The 26074-nt window shown below is 42.6% G+C and overlaps 2 protein-coding genes across 3 annotated transcripts; both read right to left on the reverse strand.

Moving 5' to 3' along the window:
- Positions 1–89: 89 nt before the first annotated feature.
- On the reverse strand, positions 90–15498 carry ACTR8 (actin related protein 8). The gene is made up of 13 exons (XM_083489315.1): positions 14968–15498; positions 13372–13542; positions 12282–12392; positions 11546–11650; positions 9396–9569; positions 8310–8403; positions 7433–7565; positions 7203–7356; positions 6854–6949; positions 5958–6098; positions 1258–1522; positions 873–1036; positions 90–330 (listed from the first exon to the last, which is right to left on the reverse strand). Exons 1-13 carry the CDS (start codon positions 15100–15102, stop codon positions 187–189), a joined length of 1887 nt encoding a protein of 628 aa, XP_083345441.1. The 5' UTR covers positions 15103–15498; the 3' UTR covers positions 90–186.
- A 1207-nt stretch (positions 15499–16705) lies between these two features.
- On the reverse strand, positions 16706–26074 carry SELENOK (selenoprotein K). Of its 2 annotated transcripts, none has more exons than XM_083489453.1 (5): positions 25888–26074; positions 22329–22419; positions 19707–19787; positions 18456–18548; positions 16706–17010 (listed from the first exon to the last, which is right to left on the reverse strand). In XM_083489453.1, the coding sequence occupies exons 1-4, from the start codon at positions 26057–26059 to the stop codon at positions 18461–18463; spliced, it is 432 nt and encodes a 143-aa protein (XP_083345579.1). In that variant the 5' UTR covers positions 26060–26074; the 3' UTR covers positions 16706–17010; positions 18456–18460. The 2 variants fall into 2 exon arrangements, with proteins under 2 accessions (XP_083345579.1, XP_083345580.1); XM_083489454.1 differs by lacking the exon at positions 25888–26074 and adding an exon at positions 24793–24956.

Consider the following 26074-nt stretch of genomic DNA (forward strand, 5'->3'; position numbering starts at 1 on the left):
GACCACTCCAAAGCATAAAACTAGAGAAAAGCTTTAAGAAAATATTGAGAACAACTACAGTTTTCTTAAACAGCCCAGAAGAAAAATGATTCTTTTTATATGGATTTTATTAAAAACACAAATGTCAGGGCTATAAAGAGAAAAAGTAATACTCAGCATTTTATCCTATCTAAATATTGCACGAGATCACCAGACAAAAGCAGCTCTTTCGCGTAACATACGGACACCAAATCGCTGCCATTCTCGTTGATATATCCAGAGCTCCTGTGTTGTATCCAGGCAGGCTAGAACAGCACCCCCTTTCCATGCTATCAAACGAGGATCCATGTCCTATGATGAATGCAAAGGAAAAGAATGGGCAAGGTAAATGGTGTAAACTACATCCCACAAACCCACTTACATTTGCTTTAAGAATGTTACTGTTTTTAACTGGGGCTACTGTGAGAAAGTTGTGCTCAGTGCTTAAAATCTTTACAATCCCAAATCAGCACAAAAGATACCATTTACTTTTGTGGCAAAAGAAGGATTGCTTTGTTGCTGCTGTTCATAATGAATTTTAGGCAGAAGGGGATGGCCTTTAGTTTATTTGTCAAGCCCCTTGCACAAAAGAACCAATGCATGTTCTTCGCTATGTACTACACTATTGGAATATACAAATAACATTCTGTACTGGCCAATACATTTAACTGCAATTTATAATTAACTAGAAGAGGATATGAGCTGCTGTAGTAAGTGTATTAACATAGACAGAGGTGGCTCCACCCACCTTTGATTCTAGCTCCACCCACCACTTCAGTCATATGGCCCCTGACAGAAAAGAAAATATTTCCCAACCCTGACCTAAAAGTATGCCTAGATTCATACACAAGTACCTTTGGTCTTGTAATAACTTCTACGTTTTCAACAACTCTCCTGAAAGAAGGAGGCATTTTGTTGAGAATTCTGTGCTGAAGGAACTCTTGGGCTTTGTGGAACATTAGACCGCCTCCTACAACCAGGATAGAACTGTACATTTTCTTTTTGGTATCGTCAGATGCTGAGAAATCAAAATAAGTTTTATGTAAACTGTGAAGAATGAATTGAAACAATACAGAATTAGCCGTTAACATTAAAAGATTGAACCAGATAACTAAAGAAGAAATGGATGAGAGTGAGAGTAGATATTTAGTTCCTGCAAACTTATGAATCCTCCTTGTACTAGAATCTATCTTGGCCAAAGTATTAATGTTAATAAACAAGTATATATAGTTTTCTTACCACAGCAATCAATACTGTGCAAGATTGCTTTGTCAAGGCCTAACGCTTTCCCTTCAAACTGAGATACAGCAGTCTTCCTGGACATGTGAGCTGTAAGGGGCTCTTCGGACTCATTTCCACCCATAATGCAGTCACCGTGTGAAGTGCCAATCTCCACTTCTGGAGGATAGAGATTTTCAGCAACGCTTGCAGATTGGCCACGCAGATCCCCCTCAAATCCACTAGGCTTGGAAATCGACTTCCTGTCGGCTGTTGCTTTCGCAGACTTTAAAAAGCAAAACAGGACAGGTTATCATTTGAAAAGATCCAATTTTGTTAGATGCAAAACACGTTCCCTCAGGCAGAAGATATAGAAGCATGATTAGTCGCACCAACAGGGTAAAGAACAACTTCTATCCGTGGACTAAATAAAAAATTCCTTCCAGTAGCACCTTAAAGACCAACTAAGTTAGTTCTTGGTATGAGCTTTCGTGTGCATGCACACTTCTTCAGATACACTGAAATAGAAGTTGCCAGATCCTTCTATATAGTGAGAAGGTGGGGAGGGGTGTTACTCAGAAGGATGGTGGGAATGGGAGATAGGCAGATAGCTGGGAGAGCCTGTTGACGACTCTTAACGACTGTAATAGGTCTTACAGGAAAAGGCAAGGGGTGGGAAGGTGAGAAATGGTTTAGTTATGTATAGTGAGATAAGAATCCAATGTCTTTGTTAAGCCCAGGTCTTTTCATGGTTTTAAGTTTGGTAATGAGTTGTAATTCAGCAGCTTCTCTTTCCAGTCTATTTCTGAAATTCCTTTGTAGTAAAACAGCTACTTTGAGATCTTGTGTATCCGTGGACTGTTAGGCTGCTGAATGAAAATATAATAACAGGGCAACTGACTTTCGGGTTTGGTGTGTGTGTGTCAGTAAACGAGGGGAATGAAGACTAAGAGAGCTGAGTGGGGGGTGCTTGTGTAATCTCACTGTATACAAGTTGTACAAGTGATAATAAAGTATTTCAATATCTGCCAAAATAGGTGTGAGGAGTGTTGCAGCTAAAAACAGTCCCACATATCACAGTAAAGCCACACTGCTACTTCTGTCCTTTTGCCATATTATTTTCATATTCTTTGGCACAAACACCATATGCTCCCTTACCCAAGTCTTCCATTTCCAATGGCTCAGCATATTCCATACACAGTATACCATCATAGCGACCTTTGCGGAAGCTACTACATGTGCCATGCAAACTATAGCCACCTGTAGGATCAGAGTGGTAGCTGAAGAAATACTACTGAAGTTTTGCTTTTATTATTTTGTAAAAAGCTTTTACATAACTAAGGTAATGACAATAAGATCAAGCATACTGGGTCATTCCATATCATGATCCATTTTTTTAAACCTCATGTCATCCAATTTTCTTAATATTTTGTACACCTGTTGAATGATCAAAACTAAGGTTAAATCTAAAAGTTTAATTCTTTATCACATCCTGTTTTTGAGTCATGAGAGTTTGAAATATTTTGGCCTAAATGCCAATTTTGGCCATGTCTGACTACCCAAAAACTGTAAAAGCTCAGTCCAGAATTGAGATACGTCAAAACTAAAAAATACCAATCTCTTCATAACATTGTGTGTTTTAATATGATATGTCACATGATGGGCTTACTTTAAATTTCAAAGTTAGGTTACAGAATTTTAAATTTTAAAAAGTGATTCAAAAAATTAATTTGATTTTAAATTTCCAAAGAAATTGTATTATTAAATATTTCTAAGATCTACCTGCAAAATTTCATCTTGGGATCTCAATGGGATCACATTTTTAACTAAATTATTTTGTAGATACATGTCTGCCTTATTGGGTTGTACTTAGGATAAATGGGTATTCCTGGAGTAAAACATAACAGAATAAACAAGACTTCAAACTAGAATATCAGTTACTTCAGGCATTGTTTTAGAAAGTTATTCAATTAAAATGTATCTGAAAAGTTAGTCAGGCTTTTCTTTTAAAAATGTGTTCCCAAGCAGAGTGATAGCTTGCTGTTACACGATGGAATGCTTTGACAGGATTCTTGTTAGTACTTCTTGTTAGTATGTACACACACACTATGCCTGCCTTTAGACATAACCCTAGAGCAGTGTTTCCCAACCCGTGTTCCGCGGCACACTAGTGTGCCGTGGAACGTTGCCTTGTGTTCCGTGGGAGGGAGGCGGGCGAGTCGGGCGGCAAGAGGCGGGGCGGCGGCAGCGAGGAGAGGCCGCCCAGCGCGGGGCTCCCGCCGTCTGCCTGCCTGGCTGCCTGCGAGCTCGGCGGGCAGCGCTTCCGTCCACAGCGCCCGCCTCTCATTCATAGGCGCCCCCCCCCAATAATTAAAAAAATTATCGCGCGCCTTGGCTCCCTCGTCGCGCGCCTTGGCTCCCGCGGCCGGCGAGGGGAACCCGGGCCGCGCGCGGCTGCTGCTGCTGCCGCCGCCGCCTCTCCGGGCGTGAACGCTGCGGGTGCGCGAGGGAGGAGGGCGGCCCCCGGGGGCTGGGAGAGCCGCGCGCCTTGGCTCCCTCGTCGCGCGCCTTGGCTCCCGTGGCCGGCGAGGGGAACCCGGGCCGCGCGCGGCTGCTGCTGCTGCTGCTGCCGCCGCCTCTCCGGGCGGGAACGCTGCGGGTGCGCGAGGGAGGAGGGCGGCCCCCGGGGGCTGGGAGAGCCGCGCACCTTGGCTCCCTCGTCGCGCGCCTTGGCTCCCGCGGCCGGCGAGGGGAACCCGGGCCGCGCGCGGCTGCTGCTGCTGCTGCTGCCGCCGCCGCCTCTCCGGGCGGGAACACTGCGGGTGCGCGAGGGAGGAGGGCGGCCCCCGGGGGCTGGGAGAGCCGGGCTGCTGTGGCCGAGAGGGCTGCTCTGCCGGGCGCCGCTGATATAATTTAAGAAAATTATCGCGCGCCTTGGCTCCCTCGTCACGCGCCTTGGCTCCCACGGCCGGCGAGGGGAGCCCGGGCCGCGCGCGGCTGCTGCTGCCGCCGCCGTTTGTGGTCATGGCGGAGCTGCCGCCTAGGGAGGAGGGGAGAGGGGGCTGGCGGGGGGGCAGGCGGTGAAGGGGGCTTGACTGCCCCTTGCAGGCTCAGGTGTGCACAGGTGGTTCCCTGGCCACCTGCATCTCTGTGTGTTGATCAATTGGAGGGGGGAAGGCAGGTAGAATTTGCAGCCGGAAAGAACCCAAAGGTCATCCAGTCCAACCCCCAGCAATTCAGGACTCACAGCTAAAGCATCCCTGGCAGATGCCCCCCCCCCCACCTCTCCCTAAAAGCCCCTTCCCCTGTCTGACTGCTCTCACCACCAGAAAGGCCTTCCTAATGTTTTGTGGGAATCTCCTTTCTTGTTTCTTTATATTTTATTGAGAGTATTACAAGGAGTTAAATTGGCGGGGGGGAGGGGGAATAAAAAGGTTACATGCATTAAAAATAAATAGAAGCAGAGGAAAAGAGCAATAACAAAATAGCAATGGAATATAATTAAGCCTACAGAGCTATATATGCAAATGGATCTACTTATTCTTTCCCTTGAAGATACATTGATTCGTTTGTTACTGTGGTTTCGATCAATACTTTCCAAAGATCTTTACATTTGTCCATGCATGATCTTTGTCTGAAAGCTCATGGGTTGCAGGAGTTGTCATAGGAGGTTATATTTTTGACCTTCCAACTGTTATGGAAATTACAGGGGGGGCACATCTTTAAAGTTGTTAAATGTTGCAAATATGCCTGAATGTACCCTTTCAACTTGACAGCTCAGGGAAGTTACCTAGATAAAATCCTGTAACACAATGTATCAGCCTTAATCATTTTGCAGATGTTAAGGGGGGGGGCAGAGCCTGCAGCCACCATCCCTTTCCGGTGGGGAGGGGGCAGAGGAAAGACAGGAAGCTTTTCCCTGCAGAGTTAGACCCCTTGGCTGCGTGGCCCTGTGGCAAGTGCCTTTACTTAGCAGAGTGCATTCCCCTTTACACAGGAGGGGAGGGAAAAAATTTGAAACTTACACTTTCGTGCGTCCCTCCCGGCGCGACGCTGCGCGCTGACGTCACGGGGCTGTAATGGTGGTGTGCCTCGAGATTTTTTTCATCAAACAAGTGTGCCTTTGCCCAAAAAAGGTTGGGAAACACTGCCCTAGAGAACAGATTAGCTTTATAAAAGTCTGTCAGCCTTGAGCTCACTTGCTCTCATCCAGAACGACTATGAAAACATCAGAAACTGCTACTTCTGTTTTAGACGAACTGCTGTTTTGCATGCTGTCCAAACCCAAACTGTGTTAAATTTTAACTATGCTTAGCTGGAACAAGCCAGCTTTATAAACTGTGGTTTGAAGTTGGCTTCCTTCAATTAACTATAGCTGAGGTGAATCACCGCTCATCCAGGTTCAAATGACAAAGCAAGCTGCTGTTGTTCTAAAATGAAAGCAAAAGCTTCTGAACTCCTCCTTGCAGCCTTGCCAGAGGTCTAAATGAACCCTATATTATTATTATTATTATTATTATTATTATTATTATTATTATTATTATTATTATTATTATTATTATATCTGTACCACCCTTCAACCAACGATCACATGGCGGTTTACAACGTTAGCATGAACCTTCTCTCTATTCTCCAAGAGGAAAGCTTTAATTAAGTATAATTAGATCTGTGCAAAAAAGTCTCCTAGGAAGAGAAAACAAGGAAAAAGACACACAACACACCTGCTCCTGCTTACTTTGTGTAGCTAAGAGATAATGTTCATCATGCGGATCCTCAGGATCACCTTGTGATCGTTGCTGCAAAGATGTCATTTTCTGCCCCACAATTCCAAAGGTTGCTGGATAAAATAATGCCATGGGAGCCTAATCATGAGAGATTGGGAAGAGCTTAAAATTATCTTTACCATTTCATCAATGTTTGCTTGCACTTCCTAACAGAGCATTCAGTTTCAGAAGCAGATAAACGTCTGGGGTGGTATCTAATGCACTTGTTCTGTTAGCAGAAGGATTTTCGCTTGCACAATGGAACTCTTCCCCTCTCACACCCTGCCTAAATCTGCTCTGGAAGGCTAGAGGAACAACTAGAACAGATTTAGGGGGTGTGCATGGGGGGGAGGGGAGAAGTTATGTTGTACAAACTTAAATCCTTCTGCTGATGTAACACGCGACTTAGAGCTGCATAGGGTACAGCCCCGTGTTCCAAACGATATGATACCTGTCAGCAGCATGTGTAGATAGAAACATATATCAAGTTTATTTAATTCAACATTTGAGCTAGTTATGCCACATCTGTATTTGCTGTGTATCTCCTGAATATCACAGCACTCAATAAGAAGAGAAACATGCAGATTGAGCTGCTGAAAACTAATTAACACCCCACTATTTTCCATTGACTTCTGCACTTAAGTCCGCATCTACATCCCAGGGCATGTCTATGATAGGGCAGGATTCAACTAAGTTGTGTACACAGAATGTGGTCTGCATTCTTGCATCCTGCTAAATCTACCCTGGAGGGTTAGGAGAACCAAAATAACAGGTTTAGGGAGCACAGAGGGGGGTGAGAGGAGGGAAAAGCCTCTTTGCACCATATGTGCATGTATACCCCACCCAGTCTTTACCTGTAACTTTTCATCTCCCAAGCGCAACTGATACAGCAAAGCTGGAGAATCTGGGTGACGGACTTGAAACTCATGATCTTTTAGTCCAGATAAATCCTGATAAAAAAAAACACAGAAAAAGGTATTAATGCTTTAATGAACTTTCAAATCTTTCAAACTACACTGAGAAGAGATCAGCCACACATGTGAATTTTCAGTTTTCTCCCCACTGTTGGTAACTTCATAACCTCTATTACCATTAATTATGCAGCTAAAAAACTGTAATGTCACACTACATTGTGACCAAACATGGGCCTGGGAAACAGCAAATCAGAAGTGTGGAGCTCCTTATCTAGGTCTTTGGACTTACCTGGTCTAAATGGCAAAATGTTTCTTTTAAGTGCTGCAGGAGAAGGCAATCTGTCTTTTTAGCTAGTTGGCAGTCTCTGTAAGGGAACCCAGCTCGCTGCATAAGCCAATAAAAGCATCTTGACACATCAGAACCTCCATATGCAAGGCATAACCTAAAAAAAGCAGCAGCAACCGTTAGAAGACTTGCTTCTTTTCACCTGAATGTTACTGACACTTTATAATAGTTACCTGGTGTTACGATGCGAAACACCGTCTTCGACACAGCAGACACTTGTCTTTTGATCCCCCACGTCAACGACGCATGCACTACCTAAACCACTTCCAAAAGTAGCACAGACAGATTCCTGATGGACCACTATGCCTGAAAACAAAATGGCAGGAATACTGTTATATACACTGCTTTGCTACCCTATTCAGAAACATTACTCATATGTACCCCACTACTGAACACTTCCCATAACATGCCCTCTTTTATACATATAAAACTCTGGGAAGTGTTTTAAACAAAAGAGAGGAAGAAATGTGTTTATTGCTACCCATGCGTTTCATAAATAGATCAACATGTCACAATGATAATATTTTCCAGCTTCCCTATTTTAACATTTTTTAAAATCAGTGTTTCATGTCTCTGCATCTCCCAACCAACTTCAGTCTTTTAGACAGTGAGCTGAAAATTGCTATTTGGAGCAGGACTCATCTGACCAATGCACTTGTTGGTAGGAGACAGCTGGGAGTGACTGTAACAGAGGCTCTGGATATCAGTAGTGTTACATCCAGTTGGGGCCTGTCCTATAGTGGAAACTAGATGACAATACCTCTGAAACGCTGTAAGATACATAAGTAGATTAGACGGTTTTGACTCAGCAAACACAAGTTTGTATTGACCAAACACGAGTAATTTCTTTAGAATTTGGCCATAGAGTTGCACATTACTAATTTCATGATATATGTTGCCAAAGGCTGAACTATTTATTCACCTGGTTGAGACATGGGTGGCTGTAAGGGCAAAAAAACATTCTGGAAGTTACATGATTCCAACTTAGAAACAAAAGGTACCTTCAAAACCCTTGCACTAAGCCGCTGACCACAGATGTTGCTTTATTACCTGAGAATCCCATCTTCATTAGGATCATATTTACTATTTCTTTCACATGCTGCTTGTTATAGATGTCTGGTATTAGCAAAATACATCGGTAATACTGAAAGAGAAAAGAAAAACTAGGATTCGTTTTCCGGTCTGTTGGTCTTCATACAGTGGAACGGGTTGATGCCATGAGCTATCTAAATAATTTCAATTATTGAAGGAAGCAAAAATATTGGTTAAGAGCTAGAGCCAATTACATCATTGAAATGTTTTAATCCAGGGCACGGGGAAATCTAACAGCTTTAGACCTTGGCTGTGAGGTGCCAAATTTCCTCCTGGATGTTGAACCAATTCTTGTAATGCAGGAGGGCTAACTGCAGGATTTTCATTCTCTCTGAAAAATGCCAGAGTCCACATTCTCCCTTGGGCAACCCACAAGGGAGGCCACAAAGCGGTGAGGATGCGGCCTGCACACGCAGGTACTAACGAGCACAAGAACTTCCATCTGCACATCTCTCCCTCTCCTGAAGCCAACCACAGCCATTTGCTATAAATCTTAACAACTAGAGCTCACTTGGTAGGGAACTGCAGAGTGAACACCATAGCTATAAAGGATCTACTAAGCACCTCCTTAATAGGGCCTTCTTGGTGGTTGCTCCCCATTTGTGGAATGCCCTCTCCTATGAGGTGTGTTGTTCTCATTAACTTTTAGGAGCAATTTAACAACATTCCTGTTTACCCAGGTATTTGATGGCTGAAAGACCTGTCCCTGAAAACCCTGCAATTAATAGTTTTGAGGGTAAGCAATTACTTTTAAGAGTTTTTAACTGTTTTCATTCTATTGTTTCAGTATTGATATGTTTGCCACCATGGGCTCCTTTAGAGAAAGGCCGGGATATTAATGAATTAGTTAAACTCTTATTCTAAAGGTTTTAAAACAGAGTAGTGCTTTAGATGATCTGATGGGAAGTATACATGGAAGAAGGTGCTACCAAGGAATGTAGGACCCAGACTGCCAAAGGCTTCAACAGTCAAACCCTTTTGCAGCAACAATGATGAAACGCTGACAGTTATTGTCATGAACAGATGAAGTCTGCCATAGCTCACCTTCAAATCCTTTAGTGGTATTTCTAAATACTTCTGTATTGCATGCGACCATATAACTTCAAGATCAGCTAGGACTGCAGTAAGGGAACCACTTGGCCCTGAGTGAAGGTTCAACTGCCCTCGATGAACAGGCCAATGAACATTGTAACAGTCCATAGGGTTAACATATAATGCCTGAAAAGAAGAATTGACTACATTTATCTCGTTAAAAGTTTAATTGTGAACACTTGGAATTTCTGTACATTTGCTAGTCTGTGACACATCAACACAAAAAAGCATTCCAAAGCAAACTGAAACATACAGCAAGCCTTTAGTGGTAACAGAAGACTAGCAATTCTTTTTTTAAAAAAAAGACAAAAACTTTTATTTATGCCATTTTAACAGCTTTTATACACACACCATACAATATCCACCACATCACTTTTCTAAGACTTCTCAGTCCATCTCTCTGTGGCATTCTAGGGAAATCTTGATCTGCTGCATATCCTGATATTCCACCCATTATCATCTCAAGTCTTCCTTTTTTTATCTTATCTGCTGCCTCATAATAAAGTCTGAGGTCTGGAAAGGCAAAGCCCCCTCTTTCTCTTACATCTGTCAGATTTTTATATTTAATTCAGGGGTGTTTCCCCCTGCCAAATGAAGTTTGTCACATCTTTCTTCCACTGTTTGAAACAGTTTGGGCTATTTATCACCGGGCAATGTTTAAAATAAAAAGATCATCTTGGGCAAAACATTCATTGCGACTACGGATATTCTTCCTCACAAAGAATGGTTCATTCTACTCCATTTTTCTAGACTTTTTTTTATTTCATTCCAGATTTTAACATCCGTTATCCTGGGAAAGGTTTAAGTTCTTAGCAGATATCCATATCCTCAAATATTTAACACACCCCCCCGTGATAGTCTCAAGTTTATCTTTTGCTTCCGAGTCTAGACTTTTTACTATCAATTTCCCCCCTTATTTATACAGAATCCTGCTAAGTTGCCAAATTTTGTTATAGTTTCTATTATCCTTGGGACGCTTACTATCAGATTTTCCAACGTCAACACAAAGTCGTCCGCAAAGGCTTTCACTTTGTACTCTCTCTGCCCGACCTTAATTCCTGTTGTTTCATCAATTTTTGTATTTCTCTAGTCAACACTTCTAATATTAGGATAAATAACAGTGACAACATAGGGCATCCTTGCCTTGTCCCTTTTTTAATGCTGCATTTTTCTGTAACCTTACCATTTATTATTAAGCTTGCCTATTGCTCTGTATAAACTGCATTTTCCCCGTTGGAGAATGCTGTTCTGAATGCCATATTCTCTGTAGAAAACTAGCAATTCTTTTCGTTGCTTTTCTTAAAATAAGACCGTCATAAACATTGCATTTTGTCACACTGCCCTTGATGGCCTGTGTTCCAGAACCCATATTGCAGCAGCAGTGAATGGAAAAAGCAGCTGCCTTGCATAGTCTTCAGTTCTATTTTCCCTGGATGAGTAGAGTGTCAACAGTCAGATTTAGGTTGGCATGGCCGGTTTGGCCACACTGCAGGGGGCTGTAGAGCGAAGAGCAACAGGTGCAGGGGGACTGAATTTTAGTGTTGCACAGGGGGCTACTGAAATTTGAGAGCCCCAAGTCTGCCACCGGTGTCAATAGGAGAGGGGTGGCGGAGGAATCCTGACAGAGCTGTTTTTCTTACCAGTTTAAAACACTAAAAATTCAATTGAAGACTGTTATAAAAACAGCTTAAAAGTTAATAGGCTACATATGAAAACGTATTGCTCTGTTCCGATCTGCATTCACTAAATTGGTTTCTTTCTCTCAGGCTTGTAAACAGCCACTTGCCTTGTGAGCATTAGGAATATCCTCAAGGCAACCCAGAAGGGATTTCTGTGTGAACTGCAAGATGATTGCTTCTTCTTTTTCAAACTTCAGGAGATCCATGTGCCACAAACAACTAATGTAAAAACTGTGTTTTTCCCAAATACATTTTTAATAATAAATAATTAATAATAATAATAATAATTTATTATTTATAGCCCGCCCATCTGGCTGAGTTTCCCCAGCCACTCTGGGCGGCTCAAATACCTATGGTTGCTTAACTGTACATGAGAAACAGGATGAGAATTACTTTTAATGAAATGAGGCAAGGTGCGCCTACCTCTTCTCCAATGACATATTCGGGATGATGGGAAGTGTTTGTCCATTTTGTTCCAGAGCTATGATCTAAAATAGCAGGTCTCATCTGCCTATTGTAAGATCGGGCCTGAAATGTAAATTTGAAACAAGGAATAGGGAGAAATGGTCACACTTAAAATGAAACTATTTTTCAAAGTCTATCTTAAGAGCACAAACGTGTAGTCATATGTATATGAGTTGCTCAAAATTTATCGTAATGTATATCTCTCTGTTGAACTGCTATCCCTCTATTGAACTATGATATGACATAAAATAAATTTCCAGAGGGAACATAGGAGAGTGCCTTAGACGAGCCCACTAAGGCTAAGTTTTCTCCTAGCTAAGTTTTATCTAATCTGACCGGTGGTCAGCAACAAGGGCCTCGGTCTTTCACATCAGCTGCTTACCTGGTCTTGTTTAAATTTCAGATGCCACAGATTAGACTTGAGATCCTCTGAATGTGAAGCAAAGGGCTATGGTCCATTCCTGCCTTTAAACTATTTTGAAGACTGGGGTGGTGTTCAAGTAAGGATTAGTCATAGTAGATCAAGTGAAATTAATGGACCTAACTTAGTCATGATCATTGATTTCAATGGGCCTACTCTGACTAAAACGTAGTTGAATACTATCCTAGATTTATTAGTGCTGCTACCAGGCTTTTCACTGCTTTTACACCCCTCAAAAAGCAATTTCTATCAATCAGTTTATAAATGAGATACCTGATCAGGTGACACTGGTATACGTCTGGCACCATTTGACATCTTTTTGGACCATATTGCTTGGTCAACCATTTTAAGACCATTCTGTCTTTGTTCAGTACTTTCAGGTTTCTAAATAAAAGCAAACAACAAGTAACCATCCTCTAAACATAGAAGTGGGTCTTTTGACTTTCTTAATGAAATTATTTTCAAAACACTTTTGCAAATATTTTAAAACTCATGTAAAATATCAAGGCAGTTTACAATACATTCAATAAAACTTAAAACACTCTAAAAATAGAAAATAATCATTAAAATAGCTCTCTAACCAATAAAATGTAAGCAGCTGCATAAGCACGTTGACATTCTCTCCCTCTGCCCCCAAAAGCAAGCTCATAATCAAGCATAGTCCTTTGCAAAACTGCTATGATTTTCTTTATATTGACCATGGACTTTGCATTTTTAGAGACCACAATTGTTTGAGGAGCAGAGTAAGCTAATGCATTTCCCATTCAGATCCACAAAACAATACCTTTCCCACTCCTTGTTTAAAAAGTCTTTTTTTTATCTGCTGGCTCACTCATTTCGACAATATTTTCATTTTTCTTTACTTTCCCTTTGACTGTGATTTCATGATAGCCAGCATTGTCAGAAGCAGGTGATTTATCAATGAAGCCAGAAAAACTATACTTGCTACACTACTCTGCAGAAAATGCCTGTGTAAATTAAAGAACTGCTGGTGAGCTTTTAATAAAAATAGATACCTGCATATATAATATTACATTGTACATTCAATTTTTTTGTGCCGAACTGATATCTACATAAAAGAGAGTCCTGTGTGATGTGGTCCTCAGTGCTTGGTGCAAAAATCTGTCCCTCTTAAATCTTGTGCCATTTATAGCAAGTTTAATGCCATAGCCTGCATTAATTTCCATATGTAGCTGGTATAGATGATGCAAGACAAACACATGTTATTACAGAGGCAAGCTGTTATTGTGCAACCCAAAGAAGTAAGGATGACTAGGAAACTTTAGCACACCAAAAAATCAATGTAGTTCAAATGAACAGTTACAGATTCAATTTAACATAATACTCAAATTCTAAGACTTACATTGAGTCCTTCTCTTAGAAGCCAACTGTCTTTATATGTGGGTTGCCCTTGCTGCTTGTGCCTTCTTGCAATGACGTGAGGAATGCCAATAGGAAGTGTGTCTGTAGCTCTTCCAATCCTTAAAGTCATTGAGCCAGGATGTATCACAACAATGAAGTTGCTCTGTATTTGCTAAAAATAGTAAAATAGATAAACAAACAGGAACAGGAACCAGCAAAGCACAGTACTCGGTAGGTGCCCAAACATAGTCTATGTCTCATTTTGAAAATCTGTATCTTTTTACACTTTGAGCTGCCATCAACAAAATATAGCTGATAACAGCTATAGTGTTTTCCCCTCCCACAAAGGACATTTACGTAAGCTTTTTTGCACATCTGGAATAGTGTTTTAGATGGACGATTGCCGTACAGTGGAACCTCAGGTTGCGAATGTGATCTGTGGGGGAGGCATGTTTGCGACTCGCAGCTCTGCGTCTGCGCCCGCGTGGGTCGCAATTCCACGCTTCTGCGCATGCGTGAGCGTCGAAACATGGAAGTAACCCGTTCCAGTACTTCCGGGTTCGGTGCGATGCGCAACCTGAAGCGTCTGTAACCCGAGGTACCACTGTATTTGAAAAACTGACAGAAAAGGTGCATGTCTTGAGTGGCACATCTGATGCAGACAATTTTATCAAAATATGGTACAACTATGGAAATGCTAATATCATTTAGACATTCAGAGAACCCAGGGCTTGAACTCACTGCAACATGTAATAATGCAAAGCATGTCAGCCTCATACATCCTGTTTTCTGATAGGCGGACACAGTATGAATGCTCTATGTATTAAATTATATTCCAGATCTCATTTGCAAACGACTAAACAACAACAAGGCTAACAGTCAACATCAGTAGACAGCATCAATAGTGAGCACCATCAATTATAGAAGGCACTATAATATTACTATTAGAAACTAATATGAACCTCTTTTCATAGGATGCTATAGGGGATATGTTCCTGCTGCATGAAATTCATGTTAAATGCCCCTACACACTGAAACAGCATTAGCTGCCCTAAGGGAAGGTACTTCACTTCTATAGCATTTTCATTACCAGCTCAAGGTTTTTTACACATCCTTGATAAGGTGGCAATACAGCTGGCATATAAGTGAAGTGCTTTACAAATAAAATTAAAGATCAGTGAGTAAACTGCTGCTTGGAAATACTGTATAGGTGCAAATGAGATCTGCAATATATTTTAATACATAGAGCATTCATACTGTGTCCCGTCTATCAGAAAACAGGATGCACGAGTCTGACATGCTTTGCGTTATTCCATGTTGCAATGAGTTCAAGCCCTTAAAATAAAAGGCAAGTGCAAGTATCCCATCGTGGGACACCTCTCTGAAGGGGCGCAGCCCAGGGAAAGCTTCACCACTTGACTCCACCGGCCCTATGAAACCGGGCCTAGGCTGTTGTGCGGGGATCCCGCTGGGCAGAGGCTATTGTGCGCGAGGGCGGAGGTGAAGAAGCGTGCTTCCCGGGCCTCGCCGCCGCCAGAGCCGAGGGCAACCCCCCGAGGGCCACGGGAGGAGCCTCTCCGCCTAAGCCGGGGCTCACCTCCTGCAGGGACTCCGGCACGGCGGCAGGCACGATGGGCCTCTTGGCGCCGCGCTGCTCCTTCTCCTTGTCGCGCTCCTTGTCCTTCCCATTCTCCGCCGCCGCCGCCGCTTCCCCTTTCTCCGCCTGGGTCATCCCCCACCCGCTTCCTCCGAGGGTCGCTCGAGCGAGGCAGCGGGAGGCTCCGGGAAGCCGGAGGCGGAGGCCGCTTCTTCTCCGCCCCGAAAAGGCTGCGACGAGGAAGCCGGCGCCCGACCCCTTCCTCCGCCTCCAGCCACCCGGCGGCGGGCGGGTGTGGCGCAGAGACAAGGCCCAGGCGGAAGTGAGCGGCCGCCGCAAGACGGCCTGAGTCGCGTCTTAGTGCTTTAGCTGAGCTTCCCGATATGTACTGTACTAACTTCTTCCCCTCCTGCCTTGCTGTGTTTTTTTATGGGCGAGGCATGGGCGTAGCCGTGGGGGTGCATCGCCCCCCCCATCAAGTAAATAAATAAAAATACGTAATTGACCTATTGCATCGCAGATAAATCGATTCTGCCTGCCCACCCCCCAAAAAATAAAAAATAAATCCTGGCTACGTCCCTGAGGCAAGGGGAATGGCAAAGGCACTCAGGGACAGCAAGTGTGGTATCTCTTGGCCCTAGGCATGCAGAAAGCTGTCATACTTCACACCAGCCGCCAAGGGCCGTCCAAGATGTTTGGGCGCCTGAGGTGGACTCCAAAATAATTGCTCCTCATCCCGCCAAGGTTTATGTTAAGAACAAGGGGGCAGGGGAGAAAGAGCGACACTGGCATCTGCCACCCTGTGGATCCTGCTGCCTGAGGCAGTCACCTCATGGGTTGGCCAGCCATAGCAGCGACCCATCTACAATAGTACCTCCGGTTGTGAACAGGATCCGTTCTGGAGCTCCGGTCACATCCCAAGGAATTCGCAACTGGAGGTGCCGCTTCTGCGCGTGGTACGGTTTAGCGCTTCTGCACATGCAGGCATGTAGAGTGCTTCTGCGCATGGTGCATAGAGCACTTCTGTGCATGCACGTGGGACAAAACCCGGAAAAATACTTCCAGGTTTGCCACATACGTATCCCGAAGGATACATAACCAGAGGTGAAAGCAAGTAGAGGTACCACTGTAGTTCAGTATCGGCTACAACAGCCTTCTCCACCCAACCTGTGGCACCCCCCAGATGCTCTGGACTACTATGGCAGTGCTGGTTGGGGCTGGTGGGAGTGGGATCCAAAAGAAAGGACACTAGGCTGGGAAAAGGCTAGCAACTTCCCCAGACAGGAATCTAATTCAGCCCCTCCTGGAGATGCCCGGGATTGAATGTGGTAGAACAAATGAGGTGCTCTACTGCTAAGCTATGGACTTCCACAAGTGATATTCTATGGCACTGGAAGTTACTTGAAGATTAACTATATATCATATGAAAGAATAAAAATTTAAATCAATTCTTAAATTTCACCATAAACTCTATTAATTTCTGTTAAAGACAGTAGCGATGGAGCAAATCACAACTAGTTTAGGGGCTGCACAATCCAGCGAGGATGAGTTATTGCCAATCATAAGTAGTGGTTTCACAGGAAATGCAGTTTTTAGATATGCATGGAGTTGTGAATCTGATTCTACCCTTTTCCTCAATTCATGTATTCTGAAGTCAACCTTTAAAAAAGGTTTTGTCATAGGCATGATTTGTGAACTTTTAGAACAGTTCTTTTTAAAGAAAATTATTCCAAGCCAGTCTTTTGCAAAGCTATATTTATTTCTTATAACTTTACAGCTACAACAAAATTTTCACAAACTATACAAAAAGGCTTAAAACAAACATTAAACAGGTGCGTTTAATTTAATAGAACTGCATTTCAGTTACACTGGATCCTGGAAGTCGGAATTCCCAGCACAACTTCATTGTTCTGCTAATCCACAGAGCAGTGAATGATTTAGACACACACACAACACTCAGACCCATTTGGTCCATCCGCCAGGAGGTCATTTCAGTGTTGCAAATGTGTGTCCAGTTGTCTGCCTCTCAAAAGAGGCATTTACCTAAGAAGAAGAAAATACTGATTAGTTTTCTGGCTATGTTGCAATTGCATACATTGCATACATTACAAACATCACATTTGTTTTTCTTCAGGCGGCAACCTCCACCAAACCTGACAAAACTGCTTTTGAACCCTGAAAAATGTTGAACATGGTTTGTCATGTAGTATGGGGCAGTCAAAGAAAAGAAAATAAATCTAAAATCACATTAGATTTACTTCAGTCTTAAGTAGCTTTTAAAATCCTGGCTATTAAACAAAGTATGATACATTTACAGTAAGTTATCAATACAAGTATATTTCTTTTAAGTAAACATTATTGAACACAAAGCATAAAACATAATCATCCTCAATATACAAAGAATTTCTGTACAGTATAAGGATGGATTCTAATGACCGATTCTAATTGCAGAGATTTTTTACTGAAGTAGCTGGCTCTCTACAAATAAGTTTCTGTTGGAGCTGGACCAAAAATTGACATGTGCTGAAGTTCAGTGTGGAAGCTGTGACTATGGAAATCCAAAGTAAGTGATGTTTAACGTGCTAAAAAGAACAATAACAGCCAGGAAGGAGAGTTTGTCATTGTCCTGGTAATGTGCTTCAGCATATTCTTAGGATGCAGAAAGGTTACTCATTATTAGAGTGCTGTTCCTTATGTAACAAAAAACAAAACAAAACCAAAAACAAAACAAAACAAACAAAAAAAGGTACCATCCACACTTCTAGGTTTGCAGAAGTGCAAAAAACTTAGATTTTTTTTATAAATTAGAAAATAGCCCAATGAGGGCTGAACATAGTTGCCACAGATCAAATGATGTCTATGGGGGAAATATATGAAAAGCCAAGGGGGAACAGAAGGCAGAGAAGAGAGCATAGCTACCAAGAAGCCTGATCAGGAGCACTTCACAATGCAACATTTTGTTGCAGGTCCCACTTGTATATTACTGATGCTGAGTTTATATCCCCTTCATACATTATGCAGCTCCTTATCTCTCAACCTCTCTTACTGAAATCCTCTAAGTATTCAAAATATTAGAACACTATAGGTCTGGACACAGCACAAATCTAACAACACTACTCTGAAGTAAGTTCTATTTAATTCAATGGGGCTTGCTCCCAGGTAAATGGGATTAAAATTCATCCCAAACCAAGTACAGTACTAAAAAAAGGGGAACACTGGTTTTTCCCTTCGCAGATCTTTGCCTAATGTCAAAGCATGTAGAGCAGACACCTTTCCTTTCTGAATAGTGGGCAGGAGGAGGAACAGGGCAAAATCTAAAGCTCACCCATCTGCCCTATATGCACTTAAAACTATAAAATTATTTAGTTTTGCAGCCACCAATTACTAGATTTTTCCTCTGATTTTGCAAAAGAAAAAATCGTGTTCCTAAGCCAAACTAAAGTTCATTTTTTAATTCAGAATCCAAAAAAAGACAGCTCATAGGTTACCTTCCTCATCCACCTCCAGCCATTGGTGGGGGACTTGGACCTCCTCCAAAGTGGTTTATTCGACCCATTCTACGACGAGGAATCCCTGGAGGCCTAAAACAAACAAAAGCAAAATGTGAAGAGAAAACACCTGGCAAGAAATCCCATCAGAGAAGCACCTTCAGATGTAGCAGATTATGGGTTTCTAAGATTGGTAAAATAAGTTTTCCTTTCTTAGGCTCCCCAAAATGCAAGATTCCTTATCAACAGATGAGATACCTTTATGCCAGAGCTTTCCAAACTTTTCATGTTGGTGACACACTTTTTAGACATGCATCATTTCATGAGACAGCAATTCAGTTTTACTAGCAAACCAGAGGTTAAACCAGTCCTTTTTTTTCTTTAAAAATGTTTAGGGGTACTCTCATTTTGACTCAATAAAATCACCATTTTATAGTTCAAATCGGGAAAAATAAATAAATGGGCAAAAGTACGAAGATTCACAAAATGTTTAGGGGTATGTGTACCCCTTCGTCTCCCTAGAAAAAAATGCACTGGGTTAAACTAACCCCTTTCCAGCCCTTGGATGAGAGCAGGGAGCATTCACATGGCACACCTACACATGGCAACTGACACGCTAACGTGTTGTGACACACAGTTTTCAAAGCTTTGCTTTATACCTTTATAATGTGAGGCATCTTTACAAGGATGGCCAGCTAAGCTTGAAGTAAATGCAGCATCTCTCATTCTGAACTAAATTTGGAAGATTTTAATAACTGAAGTTAGGGTGGGGCTCACATATGGTCTCTACATGTAGTTTTGCATCCAGTTGGGCTATGCACAGACCTTCAGCATAGAGCAAGGCCTGACACAAGTGGGCCTCACATCATATGATCCTCTGTGATGATGGCTATCTGGTGACAGCTTACTTGTAAATGGATTTTCAGGCTCAAACTCACAATAGGGATTCTACTTGAGCTCCCTCACCTTGCTCCTGTTCTTCACCATGTGCAAGATCTAAATACTGGGGATGTGTGTGAATCAGGCCTAAATATCTTCTGTTTCCATATAATCTGTCACATATTGTTTGCTCATAAATTTTTGTTTCTTTCAGTAAAACACACACATAACAACCTGACTTTTTAATAAGATAGTATTTTGTGTACCATCTAAATTGACTGCCTGTTTGGTTAGGCTGATGGGATATGGGAATCCAAAAACATCGGGAGTGCAGCAAGTTTCCCACCCTAAATTAAAATGAAAAAGCAGTACCCCCTTCCATCATCGTATCTTGAAGAGGAGGTAGATGTGTAGCCTCTCCTTGTCAAGTCTGGGTGAATAATGCTCTGGAAACTGAAATGACAAAAGATTCCCATTAATCCAGTGCCACAAATAACAGGGTTAAGCAGCAGAGTTAAGCAGTTCAGTAGTAGTATTAAGTTTAAATGAACAGCAAAATTGCCTTTCTACAATTTTTTTTTCTATCTTTACTTCTGAAGAGAATATATATATATCTCTGAAGAGATATATATATCTTCTGAAGAGAATATCTATCTATCTATCTATCTATCTATCTATCTATCTATCTATGCAGGTTTTGGTGTCTTCGGGTGTCTTCCCGTGTAAGAGTTGGGGTGTCTAGGCGACGTTTCGACGAGGTCTCACTCGTCATCTTCAGGCTGGTGCTTTCGGCTTCTTGTTACTGGAACAGAGCAGGATCTCAGTGTTTGAGTTCCTATAAATACTGTTGAGGGGGTGTGGTGTATAGCCTCCAACGTTCTGGGCAGAGAGGAAGTTCCCAGGTTAGTGTGCCTTTTCTTCTTTTGTTCCTTAATTACTTGAGGGATATCTTGAGTGATTACTTGAGTGATATTCTGAGTACCACTTAGGTGGGTCATTAAGTGTGGATTAGTTGCTAAAGCTTTCGTGTCTTGACCTCTTGAGCTTTAGCAACTAAATCCACACTTAGCAACGAAAGCTTTAGCAACTAATCCACACTTAATGACCCACCTAAGTGGTACTCAGAATATCACTCAAGAAATCACTCAAGATATCCCTCAAGTAATTAAGGAACAAAAGAAGAAAAGGCACACTAACCTGGGAACTTCCTCTCTGCCCAGAACGTTGGAGGCTATACACCACACCCCCTCAACAGTATTTATAGGAACTCAAACACTGAGATCCTGCTCTGTTCCAGTAACAAGAAGCCGAAAGCACCAGCCTGAAGATGACGAGTGAGACCTCGTCGAAACGTCGCCTAGACACCCCAACTCTTACACGGGAAGACACCCGAAGACACCAAAACCTGCATTCCTGTACCCGTGAAAATCTACGAAAGCATATATATATATATATATATATATATATATATATATATATATGCAGGGTTTGGTGTCTTCGGGTGTCTTCCCGTGTAAGAGTTGGGGTGTCTAGGCGACGTTTCGACGAGGTCTCACTCGTCATCTTCAGGCTGGTGCTTTCGGCTTCTTGTTACTGGAACAGAGCAGGATCTCAGTGTTTGAGTTCCTATAAATACTGTTGAGGGGGTGTGGTGTATAGCCTCCGACGTTCTGGGCAGAGAGGAAGTTCCCAGGTTAGTGTGACTTTTCTTCTTTTGTTCCTTAATTACTTGAGGGATATCATTGAGTGATTTCTTGAGTGATATTCTGAGTACCACTTAGGAGGGTCATTAAGTGTGGATTAGTTGCTAAAGCTTTCGTGTCTTGACCTCTTGAGCTTGTGAAGAGTTTTTCTGAGAAGATGGCTGTACTGCATTTAGTTGTGTTCTGGCTTGGCTTCGTGTATAGGGGCGAGCTGTGGTTTTGTGCCCTGTGCCAGCCAGATCTGTGTAGGGATTGCAGGGGGGTGCAGCATCCGGAGGTGCCACTATGGTTTGGCTACTGGATGGTGTCTGTAATTTATCTGTGGAGAGGGTCTGGGTTTGGGTCTGGTGTGGTTGATTGGTGATGGCGTTCTGTGTGCCTCTGGTTCTGGTGTCGGTTTTTGTGGGGAGGGCTAATTTCCAGATGTCTGGCAGGCGGGACGTGTCGTCACGCTTGTTCATGTTGTGAGGGTGTTTCTCTATCTCGATGGCTTCCATGATTATTCTCTTGTGGTGATGTTCCATGTTAAAGAGCAATTTGGAATCTGCAAAATTAATTTCGTGTCCTGTTTCTTTCATGTGTTGGAAAAGAGAGGAAGTTTTTTCTTCTTTTTTGACGGCATTCTTGTGTTCTGCGATACGTGCATTTATTCGTCTGTTTGTTTGTCCAATGTACGTGGCTGGGCAGACTTTGCAGGGTATTTCATAGACCCCTTGGTTTTCCAACTGGATTTTATCTTTGGGGAGATATATATATATATATATATATATATATATATATATATATATATATCTATCTATCTCCCGGTCCAACATTTGTCAATTGAATGGAAGACTGACAAAATCTAAACTTGAGTCAGGACTTATTTTATATAGCCTTTATGAGACATCAAAATATTATCAGGGTGTCCCCAGAAGCCTGGAATGCTGGTTTCCTTTTTTCAGATGTCACAAGCATCTCATGTTATTAAGTTTCCTGTGCACTGATCAATTTAATTTTAATCAATCATTTCTTTTTCTTTCTTGCTTTGTGGAGTATTGTCATCTCACAACTCTAAAAGAAGGGACGACCTAAAGGATTTATTATCAGATGCATACTGCTCTTCACAATGAGAGATTTAAATCTAGGTCTATTTTACTGAAGAAAAGCTTTGCTTGGTGTTCAATTGACTGTTAATTGCATCCTATAATCTACCTACCTACCTACCTATCGACACTGCCATAAGACTAGTCCCAGATGGTTCTGAAGTTGCACAATTTAAGATTAAGATTAAGAGAACAATTCTACTTACAACATAACTACGAAGTCTGCTATTCCCCAAAAGAAGTCAGTTATAAATGACAAGCTCCATGGAGCCCGACTCCGGCTATCCAACACTTGACCTGTAATTAATAATAATAATAATAATAAATATCATCTCGAAATAACAATGTACACATCATTATGAAGAAGAAAGCAGTATTATTCACAAAAAATGGTATTTTAGAAGTTAAAACACAAATCAGTATTATTTCCCTTTAATCATGTGGCATGGGGACTTACTGTTTGAAAAATATAAAGCCTGGGAACCTGGCCAAGGAATGTACTTTACCAGTTGTTATATGCTTCTCTAACATAATTTACTACAGGAGTGGAGAATCTGTGGTCCTCCAGATGTTGCTATACTGTGACTCCCATCATCTCTAATGACTAGTCAGGGGTTGCTGACAGTTAAGAGACCAACAAAACTCGGAGAATTTCCCACCCCTGGTTTCTGGAAGTAACATTTCACTTGACATAAAAATAGTCACTTAAAATAGTTGTAACTGGAGATATGGGCCCAACTGCAAATTTCTGTTTGTTCAAATCTAAGTTTACTCGTCCATTCTGCAACACACATTAATGTGTAACAAATCAAGTGGAAACATCTCTCCCCCCCCCCCACCTAACAATGCTAGTTTCTTGCATCATAGTTGCTATGTTTCCAATGTTCAACCCATCTGGAGCAACAACCATCAGTACAGTACTGTACTAGCAAATCCTTCCACCTAAAAGCTCTCTTATAGCTTAGTCCTATATATTTAAGAAGTTATGTACGGGTCAGAAAATCTTACTCCTAAAAATGAACACAGCATAGCAGCCCTAGCTTCTGTACTCCTGCACATTTTTGTTACTACAAACTACAGACAAGATACACTAGTCCTCCAGCCGAAACTGCAATCAGTGCTTAATTTTTTTAATTCTTCTAGTGCTAAACCCAGTCTTGTACTTAACAACAGGTGACCAGGAACTTCAAGCAACCCAGTAAGAAGGCTGGTGGAGGAGGGACAGATTGCTCCATCATTCCACCGTCAGCCTACAGTACTTGGATAGCACAGAAAAAGAAAAATACCTTCCTTCACAACCAGAGTGAAAACTCAGTAAACCAGGGTGGGGAAATATGATCCCACCTCTCCGCCAGCAGCTCCCTTGATAGAAATGTTTTGTTTGTTTTTAATCAGACTGCTAAAAGACTATAAGCTTACATTTCAGTGCTGTCTGTGAAAGAGGGGAACTGCAAGCTAGCAAGAACTTCTGCAGGCTTATTAACATTCTAATAATAAAAAGGTATTTTAATCATTAGGCTTTTTATCATTGTTATTAGACTTCTCCCATTCCCCAAAAGCACTAATCAAACCACAATTACCTGCTAGTGTCAGCACTGAGAACACAAATCAATGACCATTTAAGTCAAGTATACTATTCTTTAAGAATGTATAGGGTTGAGTTCTAATTTGCTGAGCAATAGTCAAGGTTCAGAGAACCAACGCACATTAGGTAGATCAATCGAATAGTTACTCTGAAATGCTATTTGTACATCTTAATCCTATGCTTACTTCAACAGAGTTCAACAGAGTTTAAGATTATCACCTACTGCTAACATGAAGCAGAGGAGCCAAAAGTAATTCCACCCCAAATTTGTAAATTAAGGCATATAAACAATTTCTTTCTACTGGGGTGACAGTCCAAATTAGGAGGCAGAAGAATGGTTTGAGATGGCAAACCAAGCAATTAAAAATATGAATCGAAATCTAGTTAAAACTGCATTGGCCATGAGCCAGAATTTATCAGAAGAGGTATGTACTGGGTTGACACCTGCAATGATAATCATATTCCTGTTTCCAACCTTATAGGTGATTTACAGACCAAGGCAATTCTTTGTGCATCTGAGTAATGACTTCGAGGTGCCCACAACGCGATTTAATTATCCCGCTTTTTAAAAATAAAACAGGTTTTTAATCCGCACGAAGCCGTTCACCCGAGCTCTTTCGGAGTTACCCTTTGAAAAACAACCTCAAGCCCTGTCATACGAACATGACAACCCTTTCAGTGCATCTTTTCACAGACAGGAACAGCAGGAATTATGTAAGTTTATTCAGCAACCATGAAAACACTACTAGCAGCCTCCCGGATCTACCGGGTTGCAGAAAGCGTGATCTTGCGTAGGGGCCTCGATCTACTCCACATCCACATACAAAAGGAGCAGAAAAAGAGGGTCAGGCATAAATTTTCCTCTGCCCCATGGGCGTAGCCGGGGAGGGGGGCAGCTGCCTCCCTAAATCAAGAAAATAAATAAAAATACTTAACTAACCAATTGCGCTGCAGATAACTCTGTTCTAACCCTCCCCAACATAAAGGCTGCCCCCCTAAAATAAATCAAGGCTACGCCCATGCTCTGCCCCACTCCCACCCCATAATAAAGGTTCCCTCCCCACCGCGGAATCTCTGCCCCTCACCGTTCGAAATATAAACCATGGCTTCGCTTCGCCCCACCGTCCCGGATCCGAACGCTCAGAGGTCTCTCTCTCTCTCCTGCTCCACCCCCGCCCCTCCTCTGTCACCCAGGAAGTCGGAGCTGGGAAGACGCCATAGGCCGAGCGATCACGGGATGGGCCGTTGCGTCACCACTTTGCCTCCCTTAAGCAGCCGCAGCTGCCGCAGCCGCTCCTTCCGCCCTTGGCCTGCCAGTTCGACGGCTCTGACCGCATACTCGCCTCATTTGGAACTCAGAGATAGGAAAATTGTAGAGCAGCGCGCCCTGCGCTCCTCGGTGGGCGGGAAACAGATGTAAAGAGAAACTCGGCGGCTTTGATATACCATTGTACACGACTGGAGATTGATGGTGTGTGTGTGTGTGCCAGATTCATATGGGAAGCTGAGTAGTGTGTGGGGAGTTCATATAAGTCTGTTCAGAATGGCACCTCAGAACTGCAACCTGGGTAGCCTGCAGGCTGGAACCAGGAAAAAACCAAACCAAGCTTCCAGATGTTAAGGGGTTACACTGGAGCATTCTTGGTGCATTGTCTTTATGGTTCTGTAAGCTAGAAAGAACTAAGAAGCATAACTGTGGAGGAAAACGCAAGAGGGAAAGGATGAAAAGTGTAGAAGTCTGAACAAAAGCAATTATATGGTTACATGTCAATAGAGGAGATCATTTGTGTTGGATAGGTTGGCCCCCCCACCAAGGATACAGGCCCGGGGTGTGTGTTGAGCCCGGGGAACTCCCCGCTACAGTGTGCAACAATTGTGCCTCCCCACTCTGGCTTGGAGTGGCTAGGAGCCTGTCTGCACACTCCCTGGACCACTCCTCTGCTGCTATGGGTGGCTGGGTGTGGCACACAGGCGCCTCTGCAAGGGCGCAAGGGACACAGGAATGCCAATACTTGTCCTTGCCAAAGAGCGCAAGGGACAGGGGGCACCTATACAGCTCCCTGCCAAGGGCGCAAGGGAGTTTAAATACACCTCTGGTGGCAATATCCCTTCCACATAATTTCTGAAAGACCTCCTACTCTTCTTTTTCTCTCAGATCAGTGCCAGTATCTGTAGCTCACCGCTTGAAACGTAGGGCATTGTTGTGTTTGCCTCCCAGGTGTTCTTTCTGCTCCTGCCTTTCTCCCTCTCCCCAACCTCATAGGACCTCTTCCTCAGCACAGAAGAAAGCTCCAGCTGAAGAGGGATTACTGGCTGAGCGCAGATAATAGACTGCCTCACAACTGTTGCCATGCCAACGGCATGTAA

Source organism: Podarcis liolepis, assembly GCF_965112155.1.
Source record: "Podarcis liolepis genome assembly, chromosome: 2".
NCBI classification, from domain to species: domain Eukaryota; kingdom Metazoa; phylum Chordata; class Lepidosauria; order Squamata; family Lacertidae; genus Podarcis; species Podarcis liolepis.

Excerpts from the sequence above, each read along its gene's own strand:
- ACTR8 (XM_083489315.1), bottom strand. The coding sequence starts at position 15,102 with ATGACCCAGGCGGAGAAAGGGGAAGCGGCGGCGGCGGCGGAGAATGGG. Across the intron at positions 11,651-12,281 it reads TACCAGTGTCACCTGATCAG|GCCCGATCTTACAATAGGCA; the intron begins GTATCTCATTTA and ends TTTACATTTCAG. Across the intron at positions 331-872 it reads AAGTTATTACAAGACCAAAG|GACATGGATCCTCGTTTGAT; the intron begins GTACTTGTGTAT and ends CATTCATCATAG.
- SELENOK (XM_083489453.1), bottom strand. The coding sequence starts at position 26,059 with ATGGCAACAGTTGTGAGGCAGTCTATTATCTGCGCTCAGCCAGTAATC. Across the intron at positions 22,420-25,887 it reads AATGCCCTACGTTTCAAGCG|GTCAAGTGTTGGATAGCCGG; the intron begins GTGAGCTACAGA and ends TATTAATTACAG. Across the intron at positions 19,788-22,328 it reads GCAGACTTCGTAGTTATGTT|TTTCCAGAGCATTATTCACC; the intron begins GTAAGTAGAATT and ends TTGTCATTTCAG.